Raw genomic sequence first — 22,641 nt, forward strand, 5'->3', positions numbered from 1 at the left:
CCCTCCCCCTGTCTTCCCAAGGACACTTTCCTTGTCTTTCCTTATCCGCTTTGGCACTGATTAGGGAGGCTGAAATCACATGGGAGCAGCTGCTCTGCCCCTTATCTATTTTGGGGGGGCCCAGGATTAGTCGCCGTTCGCTCATGCTAACCTCTGCTTGCACCAAGTGCCCTGAAGAGGGAGAGCTGGAGCCTAGCCCCTCAGCATCCATCCTCCCAAAGTCCCCCAATGGCCTCCTCACTTGCTGCACACACCGTTAGCACCTGGGTTTTGGGGGGAGATCACACATGGGGCTCACACCTGACACCTGTAACACACATGGTCCCCCCCAAACTCCCCCTCCAAGCACAAATTGCTTACTGGGGGGAGACGAGATGGCAGGAGAATTCATACAATTTGTAGTTTAGATCCACTTTGGCTTCTGGACTTCAAAAGCAGCATTTTTCCATGCCACAAACCAGCCTGCCGCACGCTGGCATATACCTTGGGGGTACCCCACGACGTGTCAGGAGCCTTGACTGTGATATTGCATCAGCTGAAGCACAGCTGTAAATCTGCACCTGCAAAGGCAGACAGACCCCCCCAACCTCTCCCTACAAACCACATCTTAGCTCGGAGCAGTTTAGAAAAGAAAACTTGACCCACTTGATTTTTTTCTGGCTATTACACTAAGAAAAATGTAGTATTCATCTTACTCAGTGAAAATGCTATCATTTTCGTTGCTGCTTTTCCCCCTAACTAAATACTCCAGAAGCTACACCCTTCCGTGGAATAAAATCATTTTAAAAAATTTAAAAAGCAAAAAAATGTTCACCCGTGGCTGCTTGAGTCCTGGGGAGTTTCCATCCAGCAGCCCGTTATCCCCAACAGGCCCTTATTTCCAGGTCCTGCAGTACTGGCCATGTTGGACCAGGCCTGAGGCTGAGCAGCCCCCCTGATCCGAAAAGTCAGCCCTTGTATCCCAGAAAGCACAGAAGGAATGGATTTTTCCTTATTTTTATGGCAACTGTTCCTCCAGCCTGGCATTTACAGCCCAGCTGCAATTATTACCTCTGCTGCAACATGAGAGTTTAGCAGAGATGAAACCCCAGACAGGTCCTGCTTCTTGTCTGTAGACCCCTTTCTTCCACCCCAACGCTTTGCTCCAACCCACTGAGAGCAAACAGTTTGCTGTAAGAAACCCATTATAGGGAGAAAATGAAAAGTTGGAAATGTAACGAAGCTGGTGAAAGCGCAGGGAATTAGTGTCAGCGTGGTGAAGTACCTGGGATGTGGGCTGAGAAAAAGAAGAGGGGCTGTTTCCCCCTGGGATGTGAGAGGAGGAGGCCCACAGGGAGAGCACCGAGATGGGGCAGGGAGGTGGCTGGACTGGGGACCGGGATGCTTGTCTTTCATTTCCGAAAAAGAATAAATTCCCCCTAGGAATTGTGCAGCCAAATAACTCTAATACACTAAAATTCAGCAATATGTCCTCCATCTTGCCCCAGCCGTGAGCCAAGCACTCGTGACGAGGAGCCGCTGTACCTCAGCAAGGTCACCAACAAATCTTGCTTGTCTTAACAGATCAGTTCAACTTACACCCTTTTTTCCTCCCCTATTTTCTTCCCAGGAGAGCAGCCCCAAACAATGTGGAGATGTTATAAACAGCACCTGCTTGTCTGCACATTCCCACACTGCTTTTATTTTTATTGGCAATGGGCTGCCAGACAAAAGCATCCCACCTCCAAAATGTTTTCTCGTAGGAGCACCATCCAGTCCTGAGAACAGCTTGGCCACCAGTAAATAGCTCAACTGCGTATAAACAGCAGCTTCAAAAAAAATTAAGAATTAATCCCTGTTCCAGCACACACACTATGCTTTTACATTGCAAATATTCCTTTTTCTTTCCATAGGAGACACCCTATAGGTAAAAGCGCTGCAGGGAAGCATCTCTAAAGCTGTTACAATGGCCTGGGGAATCCTCCCAAGCCAAAATATCTGCTTAGACAACTCAATGTATCTGCTTAGACAACCCAGTGTCACCGGCCTTGCAGCAGCCCAGTGTAACATGCCCTATGTCCAAGGTTGTAACAGTGACAAAGGCCACCTCTGGGAGCACTTTGGTCTTGGCCAGGAGGCCAGAAGATGCTTCAGGTGACAGCAGCAGTGAGAAAAGGAGGATGCAGCCATTGCAGCAGCCAGGGACATCGGGCTCAGCTCACTGACTTCACCACGGGGACAAAAGGAAAAGTCACTTGCAGTGGCATTTCTCATATTAAGCAACATCCCCCACCCCTCTCCCCCCCCCAAAAAGGAGGTGCCTACACCCCATTCTGGAGAGGTCCCAATTTGGGAGTGAGGGGAAAGGCAAGCAGGAGGTAAGGAGGGGAGAAGCGAGGGTTGCTGCACCCTGTGCCGGGGGCTCAGCTCCAAAAACAAGCCCTTAAAAGCGCTGAAATGCATTTGAAAGCACTGAAGTTACTTTCTCCTGCCAGGAAAGAGTTAAGGAGCGATTCAGCCAACCCTGAATTTTAGCAGCCGAGCCCTTCGTGGCAAGGCTTTTGGTGGTTAGCAACCCGCTTCGAGCAGGAAATTATTTTAAACAGAAATGGGGAGGGGACGTATTACAGCAGCATGGAAAAATCTGGTGCAAAATGGACCAAAAGATTGCACTGCACGAGATGCGAAATCATTTTTCCTGTTCGTCCGCCAACTCAAACCCCGGGGGAGGTTTCTCGGTGCCCCCACATGAGACCTCCCGGGGGAAATCCCCCCTCACCAGGGAGCCAGATCCAGGGAGATGCTGAGGCTTTGTAAGGACCACGAGCATCTGCACAAGTAGGGCATAAAAGAAAACCGAACCCCGCTTGGCAGCCACGGGGGCAGTGAATAAATAAATCAATAATTTTTTTATTTTTTTTTCCCCAAACAAGGAAATATTGAAGGCAGCTGACACCAGCTCATCCCTGTAATTTCACGTCACGTATTTCACCCTCTGAACCCTAAACCCCAAGTGCTTCACATCTCTCCCTCCCGAAGACATTTCAAAGCCACTCTGATATTTTATCTATCATTTAAATATTTCTGCGTATGAGCCGCGTAGTGTCATAGCTACCAAAGAAGCGAGGTGGGGAGCCCCAGCAGAATTTCCTTATTTTTGCGGTTTTTCAGCCACTAAATTTGTTTGAGGTTTCTTGCTCTTGGCTTCAAAGTTTTCTGTGATGCCTCGCGCCTCTGCTTTATGGCGAGCTGGTTTGGCGCTCAGCATTTTCCAGGCCCAGAGAAAAACACCTCCTGCTAAAGATTCTGCTGAAGAAAACAACCTCACGGCTCAAATTGCATCTTTTCCTTATTTTGAATGCTTTTTGATTTCAGTGGAGGAGAAACCAGCCAAAATTCATCCTTTCCTGCTTTTATTTTTAATGCCGAGCTCCTACATTTGTCATTTTTTAATGGCATGGAGCTAGATTAAAAGGAGGAAAAACTAGGTGATGAAATATGAAGAAATCATAATTAAAAATCAGTAAGTTTTCGGCTTTTTCTTCCTAAAGGGGATTTCAGGGGATCCCGTGCAGTGCTGGAGAAGCGCTTGGGGCTGCCGCCCTGATGCACACCTGGTTTGGGGGCTCGGCGCAGAAGAAGCTGCCGGGCTGAGGCTCCGGGCGCTGCCGCGGCGGATGCTCTTTGGCAGCTGTCAGCGAGACATCTGCGCTGAGACGGGGAAAAACCTCCTGGGGTGAAGCCAGCCCTACCACCAAGAGGTGACCGTGCGTGGAAAGGGGGAGCTGGCACAAAACCTCTCCGTCGTTGACTCCACCGCCATGGCCCGGCCGTGGCTCCATCTCTGCATCTGCCTCCAGATCCCAGGTAAGAGGGACATGTTTCTTAAGGGTTCAGGGCACCTAAAATCATGCTGGAGCCTCTCCTCCATCCCGCTCCAGCACATGGGATGCGTTGCACAGCATCTGGATGATGGAAGTTTAAATATACAGGCATAGTATAGATCTACAGGATATTATTACCTATCACCACATAATTTTGGACAATGCCATTAATAACATGCTTTAGCTTTTGGTCAGCGCTGAATTGGTCAGGCAGTTGGGCTAGATGATCATTGTAGGTCCCTTTCAACTGAAATAGCCTGTTCTGTTCTGTTCTATTCTATTCTATTCTATTCTATTCTATTCTATTCTATTTATAGTGCAATATATAATGGTATAGACACCGCAGAGTTTGTTTTTACTGCACCCTTTTAGTGCAGACTGTGGGAAGCTGCTGATGGAGAAGTTAAAGTGGCACCTATCTACACTGCCTGTGTTACACGAAGACGATAGACATCCCATCAAATTTTCTTCTATGTCTATCCAAGGACTGAATGTTTCCCAAGGGCCACAGCTGGCATCGGTGTGTTATAAAACCATGCTGCCTTCTGCTTATTGCAGACAGGTTGCAGGAGGTCTGGACCAAATATATACAGTTGATGTCACGGCAAAGTGGTAGAATTACTCTTTACAGGACAAATTGTGCCATCGGTTCTTAGGTGGAAAGTGTTGAGAGCTTGAAACACTCGTTAAATGTATATATTAGGGTGGCGGCTCAAGTTGGTCCCCCAAGACGTTGCCCAGCCCGGGTCCACAGCTGCCCAGCATCCTCGCTAGAGGCTGTCAGGACTGCAGGGTGTTTTGTTCACATCGTGTGATGGTCCTCCAGCCACGGCGTAACACGGCCGATCTGGCAGCAAACAGCCCGAGGCGCTTTATCGACACCTGTATAGAGGTAGTAATATCCTATAGATCTATATGGTGGGGTCCCCGCTGAGAGAAACTCAATAAATTAGAGTTTGCTCCACACGTGCAAAGGGAAAAGGGACCGTTTTCGAGCTCCTTCAGGCTGGTCTGGCCAAGCACGTGGAAACAAACCCATCCCACCTCGATTCCCCGTGGTCCCCTGCGAGAATATACACTGGGAAAGGGAACAGGGAGGTTTTGGGGGATGAAGGTGCAGCAGAGGATGAGGTTTTCTGCTCTGGCTGCATCCCAGCTCACCCCACTGGTTCAGAGCTGAGCTGAGCATTTTCCAGGATCCCTTCTCATCCCTTCTAATTCATCTAATAACCTCTCCAACGGCTCAACGAAAAGGTTTTCATGGGGGGTTAAGTTTCCCATGCCCAGCAGAGCCAGACCTCAGGGCAGCCAAGGAGACCCTGAAGCCAGCATGTCCCATGGCCACACACATTGCATCCCCTAAAAAAACACACAAGTGTATGCCAGAGCAAAGTTTGGGACTCCAAAACCTGAAAATTATGTATTTTAATAATAAGGAGACATTTATATTGTCGCAGCACCAGAGGATGTGGTGAAATGCTGCGGCTGCTGTGCAACACCTGAATTTCAGCATTGCAATATTAGGGCTGAAGCCTGCTTGTCTCTGCAGCACGCCGGCAGCGATGGGGTCGTCGGTGCGGGGACGGAGGAAGGCTCTAGACCTGTGTCAGTCACCAGAGCCCTTTCCTCTGCCTGTCCCCATCGGGGACATGGGGGACATCAGGGCCATGGGCCATGGGGATGGCTTCAGGTGTTCTTGTGGTCATGCAAACCCATTCCCACACCACTGGGTTTGCAGGGCTGCACGAGGCTGTTTGCAACAACTACTGTAAGCAGCTTTGGGATTTTGAAGGAATAGGGACATTTTAAGGTAAAAAAAGCCAAAAAACATGTTTTGTTGAGCTTTTTGCACAGCTTTAAAACACGCCTGGGAAACAGACGGGGGAAGCGAGAGCATCCTTATCTTCAGAGGGCTGTTTTTCACTCGGTCTCAGAGTATCTGCAGCTTTGTAGGACTGTTTGCTGAACAGAAAGGATCACGAGTCACCTGTTATCCCTTTCACAAGGACACATCCTCGCTCGCACACAGACACCGCTCACATCTGCCCGGGCCAAACACAACTCAGATAATTTCCACAAAAGCTGCAAAGCCCAAACACAGCGATGTGATGCCAAACCAAAGCTTTCAACCCCACCGCTACCCCTCACTCCCTCTCCTTCCCCACGTCTCGAAATTCATACAAAAATAATGTCATCTGAAAACTAATATCAAATTGGCTCGTTTTGAGATGTTTTGCACGTTTTTTGGTCTTTTTCTGCATCTGAGATGCCATCTGAAGTTTACCGGTGTTGCTTCTGTTAGAACAAAAATCTGGCAAACAAGTTAAGAGGCTCAAAAAAAATCTGTTGAGAGATGTGAAGCCTCTCCGAAAAATGAGAGGGAAAAGAAGGGTGGGAGAGGGGCATCTGTGGGAGCAGGCGGGGATGCCTTTCCCTGTGCACTTTCAAAATCGTCCCTCCGTCCCTCTCCCTGCCACTGAGCCTCCTCCCTAGATGAGTGTTTACGGGGCAAAAATCTACCTGTATAACTAGGCTTGACCAAAAAATAGCTGGGGAACCCAGAAAGGCTTCTGAGGGAGTATGGGTTGAGGTTCTTGATAAAGATGCTCCTGTTTCTCGCTCGTATGATCCCCTGGTCTGTGACTACTTGATCTTACTAAGCCCACAAAGAAAATCGGTACTTAGCATGGAAGAAAAGTAATGAAAAGAAAATAATAACTATGTATTTCTGTCTTTTTTCTTAGGTTTCTGTACAAATCTACTTTTATCCAAGACTCCAGGCCATATTTTAGCCCAAACTAACAATAAAACAGAAATCCTCTGTGAGCTGAAGAAAGAGCACACCGGGGTGTACTGGTACCGCTGGAGCCAGGAGAGGCAAAATTTTGAGTTCTTGGTATTTTCCAACCCATTTGGCAAAGCCACGTACGGCGCAAACATCAGCCAGGACAAGTTTATCGTCCATGGGGCGAGTTCCCGCACCCCCTACAGCCTGCAGATCAGCCACCTCCATGCCTCAGACAACGGCACCTATTACTGCTCCGTCTCCCAGTCCTCCCAGCTCTTCCTGGGCAGCGGGACGCGGCTCGATGTGGGTAAGCATCACCCCTGGGGCTCCAAAATGTGCCACCGGCAGGCTGTGATGAGGTCCCCTGGGTAAGGGGTGATGCGTGTTGGTAGACCCTTCCCAATTTTGAGATGCAAGGTTGGGGCTTTGGGGTTTTTCTGAAGAGACCTGTGAGACCGGATAAGGCAGAAAATACAGAAAATAGCTAAATTTTAGGTCAGCTGCACGTGACAGTCCTTTTGCCACCAGCAATTGCTCTGCTGTGGTCATGCCTGGAGCACCGCGTTGGTCCTAGCATCTCGGGATTTCCACGGGAAGATGCTCAGCCCCCAATATTGCCATGCCCTGCATTTCTCTCATCCCCTGTAGTACTTTGGATGAGAGGCTGGATGTGTGCCCTGCTCAGCTCCCGGTCCTCCGGCACCCCGGTTCTTCCTTACCCTTCCTCCAAGTGACAAGAGCAGCATCAAGGCCAGAGGACATCACCCCTCACATCACTGGGGTGGATCTGACTGCAAGTTTCAAGCCTGTCCTTCACATAAAGGATTGAATTGGGATTTATTCTTCAAAGGTCACAACCCACCATCACTGGGGAGCTCCAACCAGAAATCAGAGCTATCCGCGGGTGACACTGGGGGAGTGATGCTTTGCAGACCCTGGGTCATACAGCAGCTCTTTTCAGCCCATTTTCCCCTTGATCAATGAGCAGGAGGTGGTGTAGAAAAACTAATGTGTTTGGAGTAGGATTCAGCCCTTTCTTCGCAGACTTTCAGGGAAACAAATAACTTATTTAACCAAGATGCAGCTACGGCTGCCAGCTCTAAAGCATCCCCAGCGTCCCAACCTTTCTGGTTTTTTTTCAAATATGCCCTGCACCTTGAGCTGGCTGAGAAATCCCTTTTGGATTCTTGCCAGCTCAAAGAAAAGCTAGTTTAAGATAAATGAGAACTGCTTTTTATCAACTGGGCACATATCGCTGTGCAAAGCAAAGCATGAAAAACAGGGTTGAAATGCAGCATGATCAAGGACACTCCAATTTAAAACTAAACACCAGCAGGTGCTCTGGGAGGACTCAGGCCTTGCTAGATATTTTCTTTTTTTCCTTTAGTACACATGATAAAACAAATTGTCTTTAAGTTCCTTTTCTTCAAGTCTATTATAATGTAAGGGAGAAGTTGTCCAGATAAATCGCAGGCACCTGATGTCTCATCTTTCCATGTAAAAGAACGGTGGTTTCCGTAAGAATTTCAGTCACGGATAGAAGCAGAAAAAAATAGTTTTGAATCACCCAAAATTTTGACTAAGTGGCGTTGGAGCGGTCAGATGTACACCTATTTAATGACATTACTGGGATATTTTCCTGACCAACTTTACAGAGACATGAATGTGCTCCATTGTAATTCAGATCAATACACCATAATAAATCCTGCCCTTCTTTTATCAGAAAAAAAAAAATTCCAATTTTGAGCAAAGATTTGAGCAATCTGAATACAGAAAAGATCCAGGGATCCCTTAAAACCTCTCAGTGCTACTGAAATCTCCTGCTACCCGTGATTTTGTGCAACGCTGATGAGATGGTGCTTGGCAGTAAATGTAGCTTGAGAAAGTTTCCTTTTTCTCTGCCTTAACCTTCTGCCCTTTTTGCCTGGTTCATTGTTTTATTAACGCTTTTACAAGCTCTTGGTAACTTCTGTTGCCGCTGAGAGGTTCAGGTCAAGCTCCCAGTCCCTCCAGATAACCCAGCCCTTTGCAGGGGTCACTGGATGGGGCTAGTTTTAAAAGCCAAAATTTCCAGCCCTTCTTGCCTGCTGTTTGAGATCTCTGCTGCACTCGGTGCCATACTGACCATCCTCTTCTCCTCCTTATCCACCAGTTGATGTTTTGCCTCTGCCTCCGAAGACCACTCAAGCACCGCTCTCCAAAAAGCCCCTGCGGTGCGTAACCAAAAGGAAAGCTGCTGACAAGAAAGGTACAGCACCGGGTCGGCTCAGGCTGCCTTGCAAAAGGGGTTTGCTGAGCTCCTGGGGGTCCCTAGGGTTCAGCTGGAATTTGTCCTGGGGTGGGGGCAACCACGACATGACCCTGCAGGGGTGGGCATCTGGGTCCACCTAGACCCACCGCTCTGGATGGAGCTGACCTCTGCCTTTAGGAGTGATTCCCTGGGATATATAAGGCTTTAGGGGCCAGGATGTATTTCAGTTTAGGTTATCATGACTCACAGCTAAGTTCCCTGCAATGCATCCTCCAAGGGATACCCCAGGGTGACGGTCATGTCCTCCACCCCTCCTCTGAGGACCTGCCTTGCTTTTCTCCCTTTCCCACCCCACGCTCCATCCCCCAGAGCTGCCAAGGTAGCATGATGCCGGGTGCTGAGCTGGGAGGGCAGCTCCATACCATGTCCCCTCCTGCTCTCCAGGTGCCTGCAGCCCCCTGGTCTGGATCCCCCTGGTCATCAGCATCCTGGTCATCCTGCTGAGCCTGGTCCCCACCGCCTACCGCCTCCACCGTAAGCATCCTGCCAGCCCCGGGGGATGATGAGGGGTGTCAGGCCCCGGGACAGCCCGGGAGCAGGATGGGGAGCTAGGAGGAGGTCCCAGGGCTGACGGACACCATCTCTCCCCAGGTCTGCGGCGAAGGCTGTGGCTTCGCATCCACAGGCAGTAAATCCCACCGGCTCGCCCCACCTCGAGCAGGCAGGGAGAAGCTGCGGACCCTCCCCTGCACGGTGCTGAGCCCTGCCTGGACATGACCTGTCAAGGACATTGCAGGGGGCAGACATGGGCTTGCACTGCAAGACAGACATTTGTTTCCTGCGACGGACCACAACTTTAATGTTTTTCCTTGATACAATGGCTGGCAAATGGACCGGGCTGGATCCTGCAGCGTGCTGAGCACTTCTCAAAGGGCACTGAGCAGAGCGAACACCATGGCTGGCTCTGCACCAGGGCACTGGGACTGGTGTACCGAAGGGATTCAGATGGGCTGGAAAGATGTTCTGAGAGCTGCTTGTCTCTCCTTTCTGTTCGCCCATGAGACAGCACATGGGTGCTTTTGGTTTGCTCCTGCTAACACTGGTTGATAAGACTTTGCTAACAAACGCTTTGAGAGCAACCGGCAGACAGCAGGGGCAGGTCACTGCGCAGCTTGTAAAGGCCCTGTACAGACAAGTTTGTTAGAAATAGTAAATATATCGCTCAGCTGTTTTGCTCTGCAGGCTGGTGTCTTGTGGCTGCACTCAGTGCGGGACATGGCTGCGTGGCGAGCAAGGAGCCACAGCCTCTGCCCAAGCAAGAGTTAAAGCAGAAGAACATCTCCGGGGGGAGCAGGTCTGGGAGGGCACCTTCTCCCATAGGAGGTTGCAAACAGCCAAGAGTGGGAGCGGAAAGCCAGACAAAGCGATGTACCCAAGGCCAAACACCTGGCTCAGCGTGAAGGCCAACACCACCTCTGAGAGCAAACAGAGGCGGCCGGGGGCTGGCCCTGAGCCCAGCAGCACAGCACAGCCGGCGAGAATTGCCCTGAGCAATGCCCGTATGTGCTGAGCCCAGAGCAACGCCAGAGTGTGCTGAGCCCTGAGGGATGCCCGCGTGTGCTGAGCCCTAAGCAACACTCACGTGTGCTGAGCCCCGAGCATGCCGAGCCCTGAGAAATGCCCGTGTATGCTCAGCCCTGAGCGATGTCCATGTGTGCTGAGCCCTGAGTGACGCCCGTGTGTGCTGAGGCTCAAGCAATGCCTGTGTGTGCTGAGCCCTGAGCGATGCTGTGGGTGCTGAGCCCTGAGCGATACCCACGTGTGCTGAGCCCTGAGCAATGCTGTGGGTGCTGAGCCCTGAGCGATACCCACGTGTGCTGAACCCCAAGCGATATCTGTGTGTGCTCAGGCCCAAGCGATACCCACGGGTGCTGAGCCCCAAGCGATGCCAGAAGCAGGGTAGGTCTCCCCAGGGATGTTAACATGGCTCAGCCGCTGCCCGGAGCTGCAAGGCTGATGTGGGGCTGGAAATTTGGCGTCTTGCTGAGGGCAGGCAGTGGACGCTCACTCTCAGGGCATCCTCAGCCTCACGTCTCTGCTGAAACATGGGCACCAGTGCAAGGCTGTATCACCTGCAGTGAGTGCGAGGGGAAGGTGGTCCAGACACCTCCTGTTCCCAGCGTGGGTGGGAAGGCCAGCAGCTTTTTTTACTGCTGGGGAAGCAGCGGGGATCTCCTGTCCTGCACATTGCGTGTGTCCTTACAGATGCCCACGAGCCAAGGACTCGTGGCTCCGGAGTCCCCAGGGCCAGGGCAAACACAGGCATAGGAAGAGCTTGTGCGGGTGTAAAGCATTGCAGTCGCACAGCAGCATCCCTCTGGCCTTACCCTCCCTCCCCTCCCAGCCACAGGGAGCTGCCGCTCTCCAGTTTAATATAGATTTTTCTGGAAGACTTGGTCTCAAACCTGGCCATGGGTGCTCCTTGCGATGGATATCTCCCCTAAATGATGCAGTAATAAAGCTGGCAGTGGGCCATGCTGAGCCAGCTTTCCCAGGCTGCGATGCTCACCCAGGCTCTCAGGCCACCCAGCTGATGGCCGCAGGGGACACCGAACCCAGACTCCATCCCACCAGGGATGCTGCAGGAAGGGGTCCCTGAGCATCTCTGCTTCCGACACATCAAACCAGCAGCATATTTTAGCCTCTGTGAAATCTCAGATGAACTAAACCCACCTTTTTTCTACCCTGCAAGCACTTGGTGCGCAGAGCTTTGCCCCAGGAGCAGATGATTTTTATGATATGTATTTTTTACAGGACAGCTATAAGGAAACCCCTTTGAAACTTCCTATGGGCAAAGGTGTATTCTTTCAAAAACAGGGTTTTTCCCTCTGCCTCCAGCTGCTTTTGAAATCCCAGCTCCGTTTCCCACGCTTGAGGCATCCTGACCTTAATGTCCATACCTGCTTCACCTCTCCCGCCTCTCGGCCAGCACAGGAGATGGCCTCCCATGGCCAAGCAGCCAGCGCCAGGTCTGGGCAGCGAAAGGCAGGCTGCGACAGCCCAATCCTCCTCTCCCACAGGAAGGTGAGCAGCCTCAGGGATAACCCTGCCCGGTCCACTCCTCCTCCCTCCATCCCCACGCTCAGACCATCCCCGCAGTGTTTGACCCTCGCTGAAACCCCCCGGGGCGGCACCGTCTTGCCGTGATAGACTTCAGCCACCGGCTTATCCCAACTCCAATAACACCCGTTCAAAGGATGGGGGTTTACCCCTCGGCTCTCTGCCCACCGGCAAATAACTGTAACAGGCAGCAAAGAATTTGCTCAATGTCTGAATTGCCCAATTTGGCTTCGTTGTTCCTTTGTAATTTGAAAAAAAAACCTAAAAAACCCCCAAACTCCACATCATCTGTGTGCAGTGAAAACAGGAGAGGACACTAACAGTCAAGGATGCTACCTGTCCTGTTGAAACACAGGTTTGGGCAGTTTACCAATGGAAACGATGAAAAAATTGTAGTAATTCCTATAGTCATCAATAGGGTGTTTTAAGACAGTAAACCTCAGAGAGATTTTAGCAGCAGGTTTCACAACTGCGAGAGCCGGTGGAAAAAAATCACCTCACATTTCATAGACTTTTTTTCCCAGAGCTTATATAAGAAAGAAACAGAAACACTAATAAAAAGATGCTTTTATGTCTGAGAAAATTAGCCCAGTCCCCTGATATCTGCAACTTCTTTGGTTTTCTTTCCTACCTCATCACCGTGCTGAGAGCACGATGATGATACCAGTCAAGGGTGAGGGACGCTGTGTTATGGCATGTGGGGGAAAAAGGATGTTTCCATCATGAAAACTAATGGAAAAATATTTCTATGTATCTCTGCTAATGGCATGGTGCCCGGATCCATGGAGGGAGAGATACGGGCAACGGTATCGCCCGTCACCATGTCACCCCAGCCACGATATCCTGGCAAATGAGAGTCCCTAATTTATTCCCCATTTCCTTCTGAGGATGGACCAGCTTTCTCCTGTCTCCCACTGTCACCCTCCTCCCCATAGCAAGGAACATCCATACCTAGAAGGGAAAATAATGGGATTTTATATATAACCCCAAACCCTCACATCAGTAGGAAATAAACAATGTCATCTTAAATGACAAAAGGAGACGCCGCAAAAAATTGGACAAAGACAAAAGGCTTTTGAATAGGACAAGGAGGGGTTTGCAGATCTATGCATTTAAGTACAAAGTGTTACCTATGTTGTGCCCACCCCTGCAAAGCATCGGGCAAGGAATTGTAAAAGAGGTAAAAAATTACATGTTGCAATAATCTGTTATTATTATTATTTTATTATTTTATAGTCTATATTTATATTTATATTCTATATATATAGAATATATATTCTATATTATAAAAGATACTACAGTTATTCTTTCAATAAACAGTGCATGTATATCTTGAAAGCATTAAAATATTCAAAGGACAGAGAGCAGAGCAGAAATACAGGTATTTCAGGCATTGCAGTAAACAGGCTTCATGTTTTTGTAAAACTTCTGTAAATGGATTAAAAAAATTTCAGTCTTTCCAGAATATCTCAGTTGCTGATCTAATATTGGCAGTGCTCAATTTTTCTTTATTCTTTTAAGCTGCCCAGTCATTTTTATGTGGATGGTCTGTGTTTTTATAATACAAACAAGTAAATCAAATCAGGTGCAGTTGAAAACATTCAATTGAAAACAAGCTAGGGACATGAGAGCAGAAGTTATATCTGATTTTAAAGCTCCTAAATATATAGAAAAATAATTTTGCAGAGTCATAAACACAGCTGTATTGGGCACACTAACAGAGAAAGGATGAGTAACATCTCTATTAAATGATTAAACTTGAAATCCATGCAAAGGGAAAGGAGATACATATATCCATGGGTGCTGTTTAAATTCCCTCCGACTGAGCCTTGGCCAGAACGGCTCTGGGCATGGTAGCTGCTTATTAAATATATCTTCCTGGCAGGAAAAAAGGATTCACAGCAGGACTTCTAAGCATCCAGATCAGACCGGTTAAATGGGGATTTCTCAATGTCTTTTTCTGCCACCGTATAAAACCAGATACGTCCCAGAAGCTGCAAAAAAAAAAAAATCCCAATTTTTACTTGCTTCTCCTGAATCCCGTTAGTGCACAGACACAGCCCCACACACGCCTGCCCAAGCAGGGGCACAGGCAATTCTCTTCCCCGTCTTTCAGAAGCATCCAACGCACAAAAGCCCTGCTCTGCCCACAGCACGCACCAGCTCACCTGGCTGCCCTGCTATTCCATATATCAAACAATTTACAGGAACCTTAAATATAGAAGTATTGTATCATATATATTGACGGTTATTTATATTGACAATTTTCTAAATATATATTTTATATATATAGTATAACATATATATTACAGTTATATATAATATATTCACTATAGTTATAACATATATATTACATTTAAATATATATAACCATATTACAGCTATTATTTTTATATATTATGTCTTATATATATAATATATATAGCTACATATGTGTTATTATATATATATTGACAGTTATACAGATTTACAGATACCTATAGAAAAAAAACACTGGGAAACAAAACACTGGCTTCAGGCAGCATAAGTACTTCTTGCCCATATTTCCCTGGACTTCATCGCATTTCATTCAATAAACCAGAAATAGTAATATATTCTTGTTTCTATAAACCAGAAATGGTTTCTTTAATATTATTATAGTTTTTATTTAATATTATTTCTGGTTATTAAATGAAATATTATTTGCTGAAATAACAAATATTTGTGTATATCAATATATCTATATTGCGTGCACTCAGGGTGAGATCTGCAGCTTCTGTGGAATTATATACAAATATTTGTTATTCCAGCATTCATTTAACTGGAACATATATCAGACCAAGTTAAAAATAAATCTGTACCAGCTATGTATTTTGCTTCTCTAGCACCTTGCTATGGGAAAGATAACTTTGAGTTTATACACCAGTGGTTCTTTCACATGAAACAAAACTCTCCCCGTGCTTTAAATATTTGCAACGGGACAGGAGGTTTAATATTCCTCCCCTAGCCATTCATTTTTTCTGCTAAAGGTCGACCTCTCATTTAGCCTTTAAGATATACAAGTGTATGAAGGGGGACTGCATCACGCTTTTAAGCAGTGGAATATCATTATTACTATTTGCACTTTCTGATCTAGTTAATAAATTAAAACCAGATGTGAAACACTCCAAAAAATCCCAATGATGGCATCACCGCAGAATTTTTTCTCTGCCAGGTACAACGTATCTATGTGCTGTTGCAACGGGGATCTCGCACAACCAATTTTAGTCCATTTAACATAAAAACCCCCAAAACCCTAAGACAAGTCGCTCACGGAAAGCAGCTGGCAGTCAATATGAAAAGGAAACCTGCTCAAATGGCAAAGCCCTCTCCATCCTCTCCAAAAAGCTCCTTGGAGGGTTCGAGAGCCCTCAAGCAGCCAGGCTGACACAGGCGCCCATGAGCTTGTCTCCTTGACTTTTTTTGGGTTGGGCAATGAGTAAGGGCCAAATTTCATCTTGCCCAAACCAGACTGAGCCTCTGCATCACACAGCAGAAAACCCGATCCTGCAGAAATCGTGGGTGTCTGCAGGAGAAGTTTTGCACCATCGAGTTTTTCAAGGGCTTGAGCTTTGCCGAGGAACACCAAAAAATGCCTGATTTCCCCATGTAAAGCACGGGGAGCGATGGATGCCTCCAAAGTGAAGCGACGAGCCCACAAGCTGGTGCCAACCACCAGCACCCTGCCTGCTGCGGTCAGGTGTTCCACCCCACCCCACATCTTCTTCCACCCTGCGAGCACGATGGAGCAAGCCTTACCCTGCCCAAGGTGCAAGCCACGTCAGTTTTTCTGCTCTTCTTCTCTGCTTGTGGTTAAAACATCCAGCCAGGAGGTTGGGCACCAAAATATGGGGTGCAACCAACCTCCCTCCCCGCGAGGCTGGGCAGGGAGGAGGGCTGTGGCTTAGGAGACATCTCTGTCCCCAGAGCTACACGTGTGATCTCGCCCACCACGTTTCCTGTTGCTCCCTCCCAGCACGGAGAGCCGGGGCTGCAGGCCGTGCAGGCAGCATGAAATGCAGCACAAAACTTAGGTGTCGGGCAGCTGCCTCCGGGGACAGGCAGGGCATCCTCGAAGGAGCTGGGTGCGTGCTGCTCTTCCACGTTGCAGCATGGCCCATGCTGCACAGTTGAGTCCCACCATATCTGACATCTCTTCAGGTTCCACCACGGGAGGAGATGCTGGGCTGCTGAGGGTCCTGCAGCTGGCTCACAGGCAGGGCTTGCAGAACTGCTGCCATTCCTCAGCAAAGCTCAAGGTGCAACTGTTGTCCGACATAAGCATGAGGTAAACTCGCTGGTTGATGTCTCAGGGAGAGTTGCTGGGCTGTGCTGACACCCAGCTACAGGGCTTCAAAACATTATGCCTTAACATCAGCACCGAATGCAAAACTCAAGTTGGGATATTTCCTAGCAGTCTCTTCGAAAAAATTGAGACAAAATATTCCTGGGGGCTGGGATCGTGTATTCCTGCCCTGAGCCACAAGCTGCAAATGACACTGCTGTTATTAAAATATATGTCTCAAGTCATCTCGATGCGGGAGGAAACAACTCAGAGCACCAGTGGAACAGCCATTACTAAAATATATGCCTTCCCTCAGGTTGTTTCCTTTCAATCTGACTCACCCATCGCTACCATAGCCAGGATAATTTTGGTATAATTTAGAAACGTGGGTCACATCCCACTGCACAGAGCCCAAGCTGCCACCCCCAAGGAGATGCCAGGGGAAGGCAGCTGCCGCCGTGCAAGTTGCCCTGGTCCCCAAACCTGGGTTCCTCCTCGCCTCCCCAAAGCTGGGACACAAACTGGGCTAGCTGGCCAGGGTCAAACGTCTTTCCTGGCCCTTATCCTTCTTCGAAGAGACATCCAGGGTGTCCTGGACTGTAAAATAGAGAAAGAAAAAACTCACCTGCCTTCTCTGCCCTCTCCCAGCACCAAAGATGTCTTGCTCGAGGTCCCAGGTAACCACAGAATCACTCCAATGCTCCCTGCTGGAGGGATGAAGGGGTGTGATGCACTGAAGATGGTCATAGCATCCTCAGTGGTGTCATTTATGGGTGGACAAGCCATGGAAGACCTGGTGATATAGCCCCTTCTCCCTTCCCTGTGCCGCCCATGGCTGTGAAGTGAGCAAGGGAGAGTCCCAAAGGGCTGTGGAAGGAGTCGTGTCCCACCACGAGCAGACAGGGACACAGAGACAGGGCCTGCAGGGCTGGATGCTGCTGCCCTGAAGGGCTGGAGCCACACAAAGCTCAAACCATCTCCAACCCATCATCTTCCAGCTCACACAACTGGAGACACAGGTTGGAAAGCCACAGGCAGTTCATGTGTAGTTCTCTCATATATCCTGAATGTATACACACCCAGAAAACAGTTTTTTTCTCTATGCAATGGTAACCACATGAAAGAGTTGGACCCTGCCCTTTTCTCTCACTATCTGCGGTGCAGAGGACAGAGATGTTGGGAGAGCTATGGAGAACCGCAGGATCCATTCTTGGTCTAAATGTCCTTGTGCAGGGCCAACAGCTAAGGAGGATTTAAGTGCTCTGCCTTAAAGAATGAGGTAATTGGAAAATTCATAGTGTTTCAGAGGAAATGGATATGGAGTTTTGTAGCAAATGGCTTCCTTATATGACACATTGTAATGAGATCTCATAGAAAAGAATATAAAAATGACTGGTTTGGTTCAGAGCAAAGGTCTGCCCGAACAACTCTTCTGTCTCCAACACTGGCTACGAGCAGATGGCTGCGGAATAATAAGGACAAGACAATCATATATGACACTTTCCCTTAATATTCAGACTACTTTTAACTAAAAAGATTTCCTGAGCCTGTTGCTACCTATTGAGTAACCCACAATGGACCTCTCTTCCAAGCATTTGTCCAGGCTCTTCATCCCCAGTGTCCTTTGGCAGGGACATCCGTGAGTGAAGGACGACTTCATTTGCTTTCAGCCTCACCAACATCAGCTTCACCTGCTGCCCCTTACTTTCTGTATTGGAAAAGGCAGGGAATAATCAATCCCTCTCCACTCCCTCCTAGCCATTCACGATTCTGGAGACCTTTAGTGTATATCCACTTAAATCACGTTTTCAGGCTAAAGAGTCCTAGCCTGCCTAGAGAAAACCCATCTCAGACCTCTGATCCTCCATTTTGCCCTTCTCTGAACCTTTTCTGGTCCTACTACTACTTTTTTGAGTCCCCTCTTTGAGATGAAGGGGTGAGACCAACGCAGAGCATTCAAGGATTTATACAATGCATTGAACCGTGCATTGACCATGGATTGGACCATTGGACCACACGATGATATAGCTGTGTTCTCTGTTTTGTACCCAATTTCTTTCCTACCTGCTAACATCTGATTTGCTTTTCCTGCGGGGCACTGAATTGATGTTTCCATGGTAGTACCTGTCTTAACCCAAATTTTCACCCCTGAATGGCAATATTTGGCTCCTTATTTTATAGCAAAGCCAGGAATGGTTTTCCTTGCATGCATCACTTCACATCCACCTACTCCAAATTTCACCTGCCCCTGTATTGTCCAGTCTCTGAAAGATCCTTCTGCAGTTCTATATTTACAATACATAAATGCAAGTAAATTAACGTGCATAAAAATAAAGTTTGCAGGTTATGTTTTAAACATGAATAGTTATATGGCTACTGAGTCCAACACTCACAAACAGGGCTGGAGCGGTACCTCTAGGAGAACAGGTATGGAAGGAGTAATCACACACTTCTCTTCATGGTAATGGTGGGGATCAGGCTGTTAAAAGTGAAACTTTTAACACTGAATTTAGTTTGTTTTGTTGATGATGGGAGAGCATTAAACCAGCTGCTGCTTTTTGATGCAGCCATCTCCCCTCCCCTCTGCCTTTTTTGAACAAGGTATTGTGGCTTAGGGTTGCGTCTTACAGGTCTAATTCTACAGCAACGGTTGGGTTTTTTTCAAGTAAATGCAAAATCAGGAAGAAATAACAAGTTGCACAAGCCAGCCAACACTATTAATAGGACCACAAAATGGATGAAGCAAGTAATCTCAAGCAAGCCGCAGGTTTCCATACTGCCAGCACTGTCAGCAGGAGGGTGGATAATCAGAAATGGGAACGCTTCCTCCATTCCACTAGCTGTAACCAACTACGGAAATTAAAGTTCCCTCCCAAAGATGTGAACAGTAAAGATGCACAGCAATACCCTGCTCTGGGAAAGTCCTCCTGCACCATACAGATGGGCTCAGAAACTCCCTGAGATATCATCTCCACCAGGCTTTCCTGCCCCAGGTCTTCAGGGAAGAAGGTCAGTGTGCAGCAAGGAAGGAGACCAGACATGACAAGACTCTGGATTGATGGAGACAGGAGAAGTCATCTCCCAGTGCTGTGGGGATAATACCATGGCTATGAGACCCTGGAAGGGCGCTGGACTAGGAGGACAACTACCAAACAGTGCCTCAAACCCAACAGAAATTTGATTGTGGGAATTGAAAGTGAGATAATGAGCCCAGTTCACCAATTAAAGACTATTGGAACTGCTGTTCAGATAAAAAAAAAGATACACGGGAGCTATACAGATAATTTTCCTTTTCTTAAGGAAAGTCTGTATTCAGTGTTAGAAAATAGGAAGTCTTTTTGTAGTTCTGGACTGAATCTCTGTGGTATTTCGGAGATTGGAGCTGCAGAAAACCAACCTGTCCACTGTTAACTCCAGCTGTGGCACTGGCAGAGTAGATTGTCACCAGTCCCCAAAAGGTGCCATCACGGATTGCCGATTTACCAAATGTCTCAAGAAACGAGCTCTGCAGCATCAAGAGAGAAGGTGTGGGAAGCCTGTGCAAGGAAAACTCGTAACACATTCGGGTCTTCTTATATCAAACTCTCAGCTGAGGTACCAACTAGCATGGAGATTACGGAGATTTTCAACTCAGGGATCAGGTTAAAGGTCTACACCACGGAGAGACGAGAGCGCAGGAGTGTTCATGGTTTGCGTACAGTATTTTAAGGTGTGTGATGTTTACACTGAGAGTTCCCAGAAGAGAGGGCAGTGTTGGCCACTGAATTGGAAACATGCAGCTACAGTGGAAAGATAGTGTGTGAGTATCTGGTGTGTGACAGTTGCACTTGACATTCTACAAACCCCTTTAGTGCTGCAGCTTTGCAAAGAAAAGAGGGGCAGCAATTTGCTCATAAACCACAGCTTCATTTCACACCGGAAAATTTGTATGCTAGAGTCTCAACGTTTTTTTTTCCCTCTGTTTGAAACAAAAGTTTGTGATTTGCGACTAAATTTTGAAATCTTCATTAAAACTTTCCATTCCTCCTTACGAAAGAGATCCTTCAAAGGTTAACAACAGGAAAATTCAGCAGTGCTGAAGCAAACACAATCTGGTGTTGCTCCCTGAGTTACCACCACCGATCACTTGCAGGGATCAAGCAGCACCTGCTCATCAGCAGCAACGTTGCATCATTGCTTAGCAATGGGAAGTTCTTCCGAAACACTGCGAGGAGATACTATGGGCAGCAGAACAATGGATCTGATAGAGCACTGTCATTTTGATGCTCCTTTTTGTGTCTACTAACCATCGCAGCGTAAATCCCATGTCCTGAGATGCACCCCTGCTGCCAGTCACGCAATACTGTGAGACATCCATGTGATGTCTGCTGCTACTGATACTAAGAAGCTGAAGAGTTTCTTACCACTATGAAAAAGTCACTGAGATCCTTCCACAAAATGACTTAAGAAATCAGTCATATCCAAAACTTAGCATCTCCTCCAGCTCTGATGCCCCCAGCTCCCATGCCCCCAGCTCCCTCTCATTTCCCATGTCTTCTCTGTTAAATGGATGTAAGCAAGCACAGAGAAAATTAATCCTAAACTCACCTCCTGCCAAGCCCCATTCAAAAAAGGGGGACCCTTGTTATTCTGTCTCTTCCTTGCATGATTTTGCCTCTTCTCTCCTTGCTCCTGTCTCCTTCTGTTTAATTGTTTGACATTAATTAAATACAGACCTAGGCTGGCCTTAGTATATAAAGATAAACCTCGGTCACAAGCAACGTAGATTGGAGTTCACCAGCAATCAGAGCCCTGTAACCTTAGCTACCAATAAAATGAAACTTATTGGTAGGTTTGGGAGAAAAAAACAAGTTACCTTCTACTGTCTAACCAGCCTGTCTGGTCTCCTGACATCTCTTATACGATGCTCTGCAGAAGTAGCTGGTTGTCTGAGTCTTTCTTCTTCCTTTGTCATATCATAACTGTGGCACTACAACAGAAATTACTAATAAAAGATGTCATTAATGCTAGTGTTTCACTGATTTGACTTAGGTCCTCAGTCTAACAATGACAAGTCTATTGCAAAATATCATCTAGAGGACAAACTACCAAACCAGAGCGTGCTAAAGTCAAAGAGATTCCTTAATTAATCTGATTAACCACCTACTCCTCCCAGTTTTGGAGTAGGTCATTAGTGTAAAACTTACATATGCTGATCTGAATTATTTATACAAGTGTTAATTTTAAATTAGAGCTTTTCCTGGAGGTCCTGCTTGTGGCTGGAGCTTTTCGTAATCAAAGAATTGCCATTGCAACTGTTTTAGTTGTTCTTGTTTGTTACTATGAGAAATAGAAACAGCTTTGTGCTAAGCGATACCTAAACACAGAAGCCAGAAAAAAATTATCCCTGTCCCAGCTAATTTATTATTTAGGAGACATGAGATGGGGGCACAGGAAAGGGGTGATTTCGTCTGATCACACACAGATGTCTCCATCGGAGCTACATTTCCCTGGTTCCCTCTCTGGCCAACAAAGTGCATCTATGCTGAAAAAAGATGCGTGACAGCCCGCTTGCAGCTGTATCTCTCTGCTGACAACAAGCTTTTGTCTGGCCTTAAAAGGATATATTCATTAGCAGTTTGTTGCAGGCAGCAGAAAGGAATAGCTTCCCCTGAAGCCGTCTCCTGTGACTCCCCAACGTCGCCCTTGCCCAGCACAATGGGCAAGCATCAGAAGAGACGGGGGCTGGTGGTATCTTCCATGTAGTGGTGAGTCACAAAGCGTGTCAGCAAATAAGAGCATGAAGAGAAAAAGGAGACCTTTGAATGGTGACGCAGGGTCTGAACGTGACAAAGGAAATGGTGGCCTTGCATGGAAACCTGCTCAATCCGTGAGCCACGAGGACCAAGATCAAGGACACCTCTACACCCAGGAGAGGAATTTCTGGGCTCCAGTTTGGTACCCTGAACTGATTCATAATAAAATTTACCGTTAATCAGAGACAAGAGAGAAGAAGGATGTCCTCACTAAGAACAGCAATAGCCCTTCCTGGATGATCCTTTGATTGTATAGGTTCTCCCAGCACATCCATCACCACATCTCCAAGGACATACACTACGTGCTGTAGTTAAGCATCCACGCTCTACAGCAGAGTGAGAACCTAGTCCTGACAAACACTTGATCCATCCTCATTTGCCAGCACGTTCACTTCCATTTGAACCATACTGAAAAATGGGAATCAGGAATTTTCCTACTTTGGTCTCAGGAGGGTTGTGCTTTTGAAAGTGCTTTTGAAATTTCATTTTCTGTCACTGAGTTGTAATAGCGATGGAATTGG

The 22,641-nt window shown here is 47.5% G+C and overlaps 1 protein-coding gene across 1 annotated transcript; it reads left to right on the plus strand.

Moving 5' to 3' along the window:
- The first annotated feature begins 3,800 nt into the window (after positions 1–3,800).
- Positions 3,801–9,465, plus strand: CD8B (CD8 subunit beta). Its single transcript, XM_050896530.1, has 4 exons — positions 3,801–3,846; positions 6,608–6,958; positions 8,804–8,899; positions 9,347–9,465. The coding sequence occupies exons 1-4, from the start codon at positions 3,801–3,803 to the stop codon at positions 9,463–9,465; spliced, it is 612 nt and encodes a 203-aa protein (XP_050752487.1).
- The last annotated feature ends 13,176 nt before the right edge of the window (positions 9,466–22,641 follow it).

This window comes from Gymnogyps californianus, chromosome 4 (assembly GCF_018139145.2).
Source record: "Gymnogyps californianus isolate 813 chromosome 4, ASM1813914v2, whole genome shotgun sequence".
Lineage (NCBI taxonomy): Eukaryota > Metazoa > Chordata > Aves > Accipitriformes > Cathartidae > Gymnogyps > Gymnogyps californianus.

What these genes read in the sequence shown, in the direction of transcription:
- CD8B (XM_050896530.1), top strand. Translation starts at nt 3,801, where the DNA reads ATGGCCCGGCCGTGGCTCCATCTCTGCATCTGCCTCCAGATCCCAG. An exon ending in CATCTGCCTCCAGATCCCAG is followed by an intron (nt 3,847 to 6,607) that starts GTAAGAGGGACA and finishes CTTTTTTCTTAG; the next exon opens with GTTTCTGTACAAATCTACTT. An exon ending in CGGGACGCGGCTCGATGTGG is followed by an intron (nt 6,959 to 8,803) that starts GTAAGCATCACC and finishes CTTATCCACCAG; the next exon opens with TTGATGTTTTGCCTCTGCCT.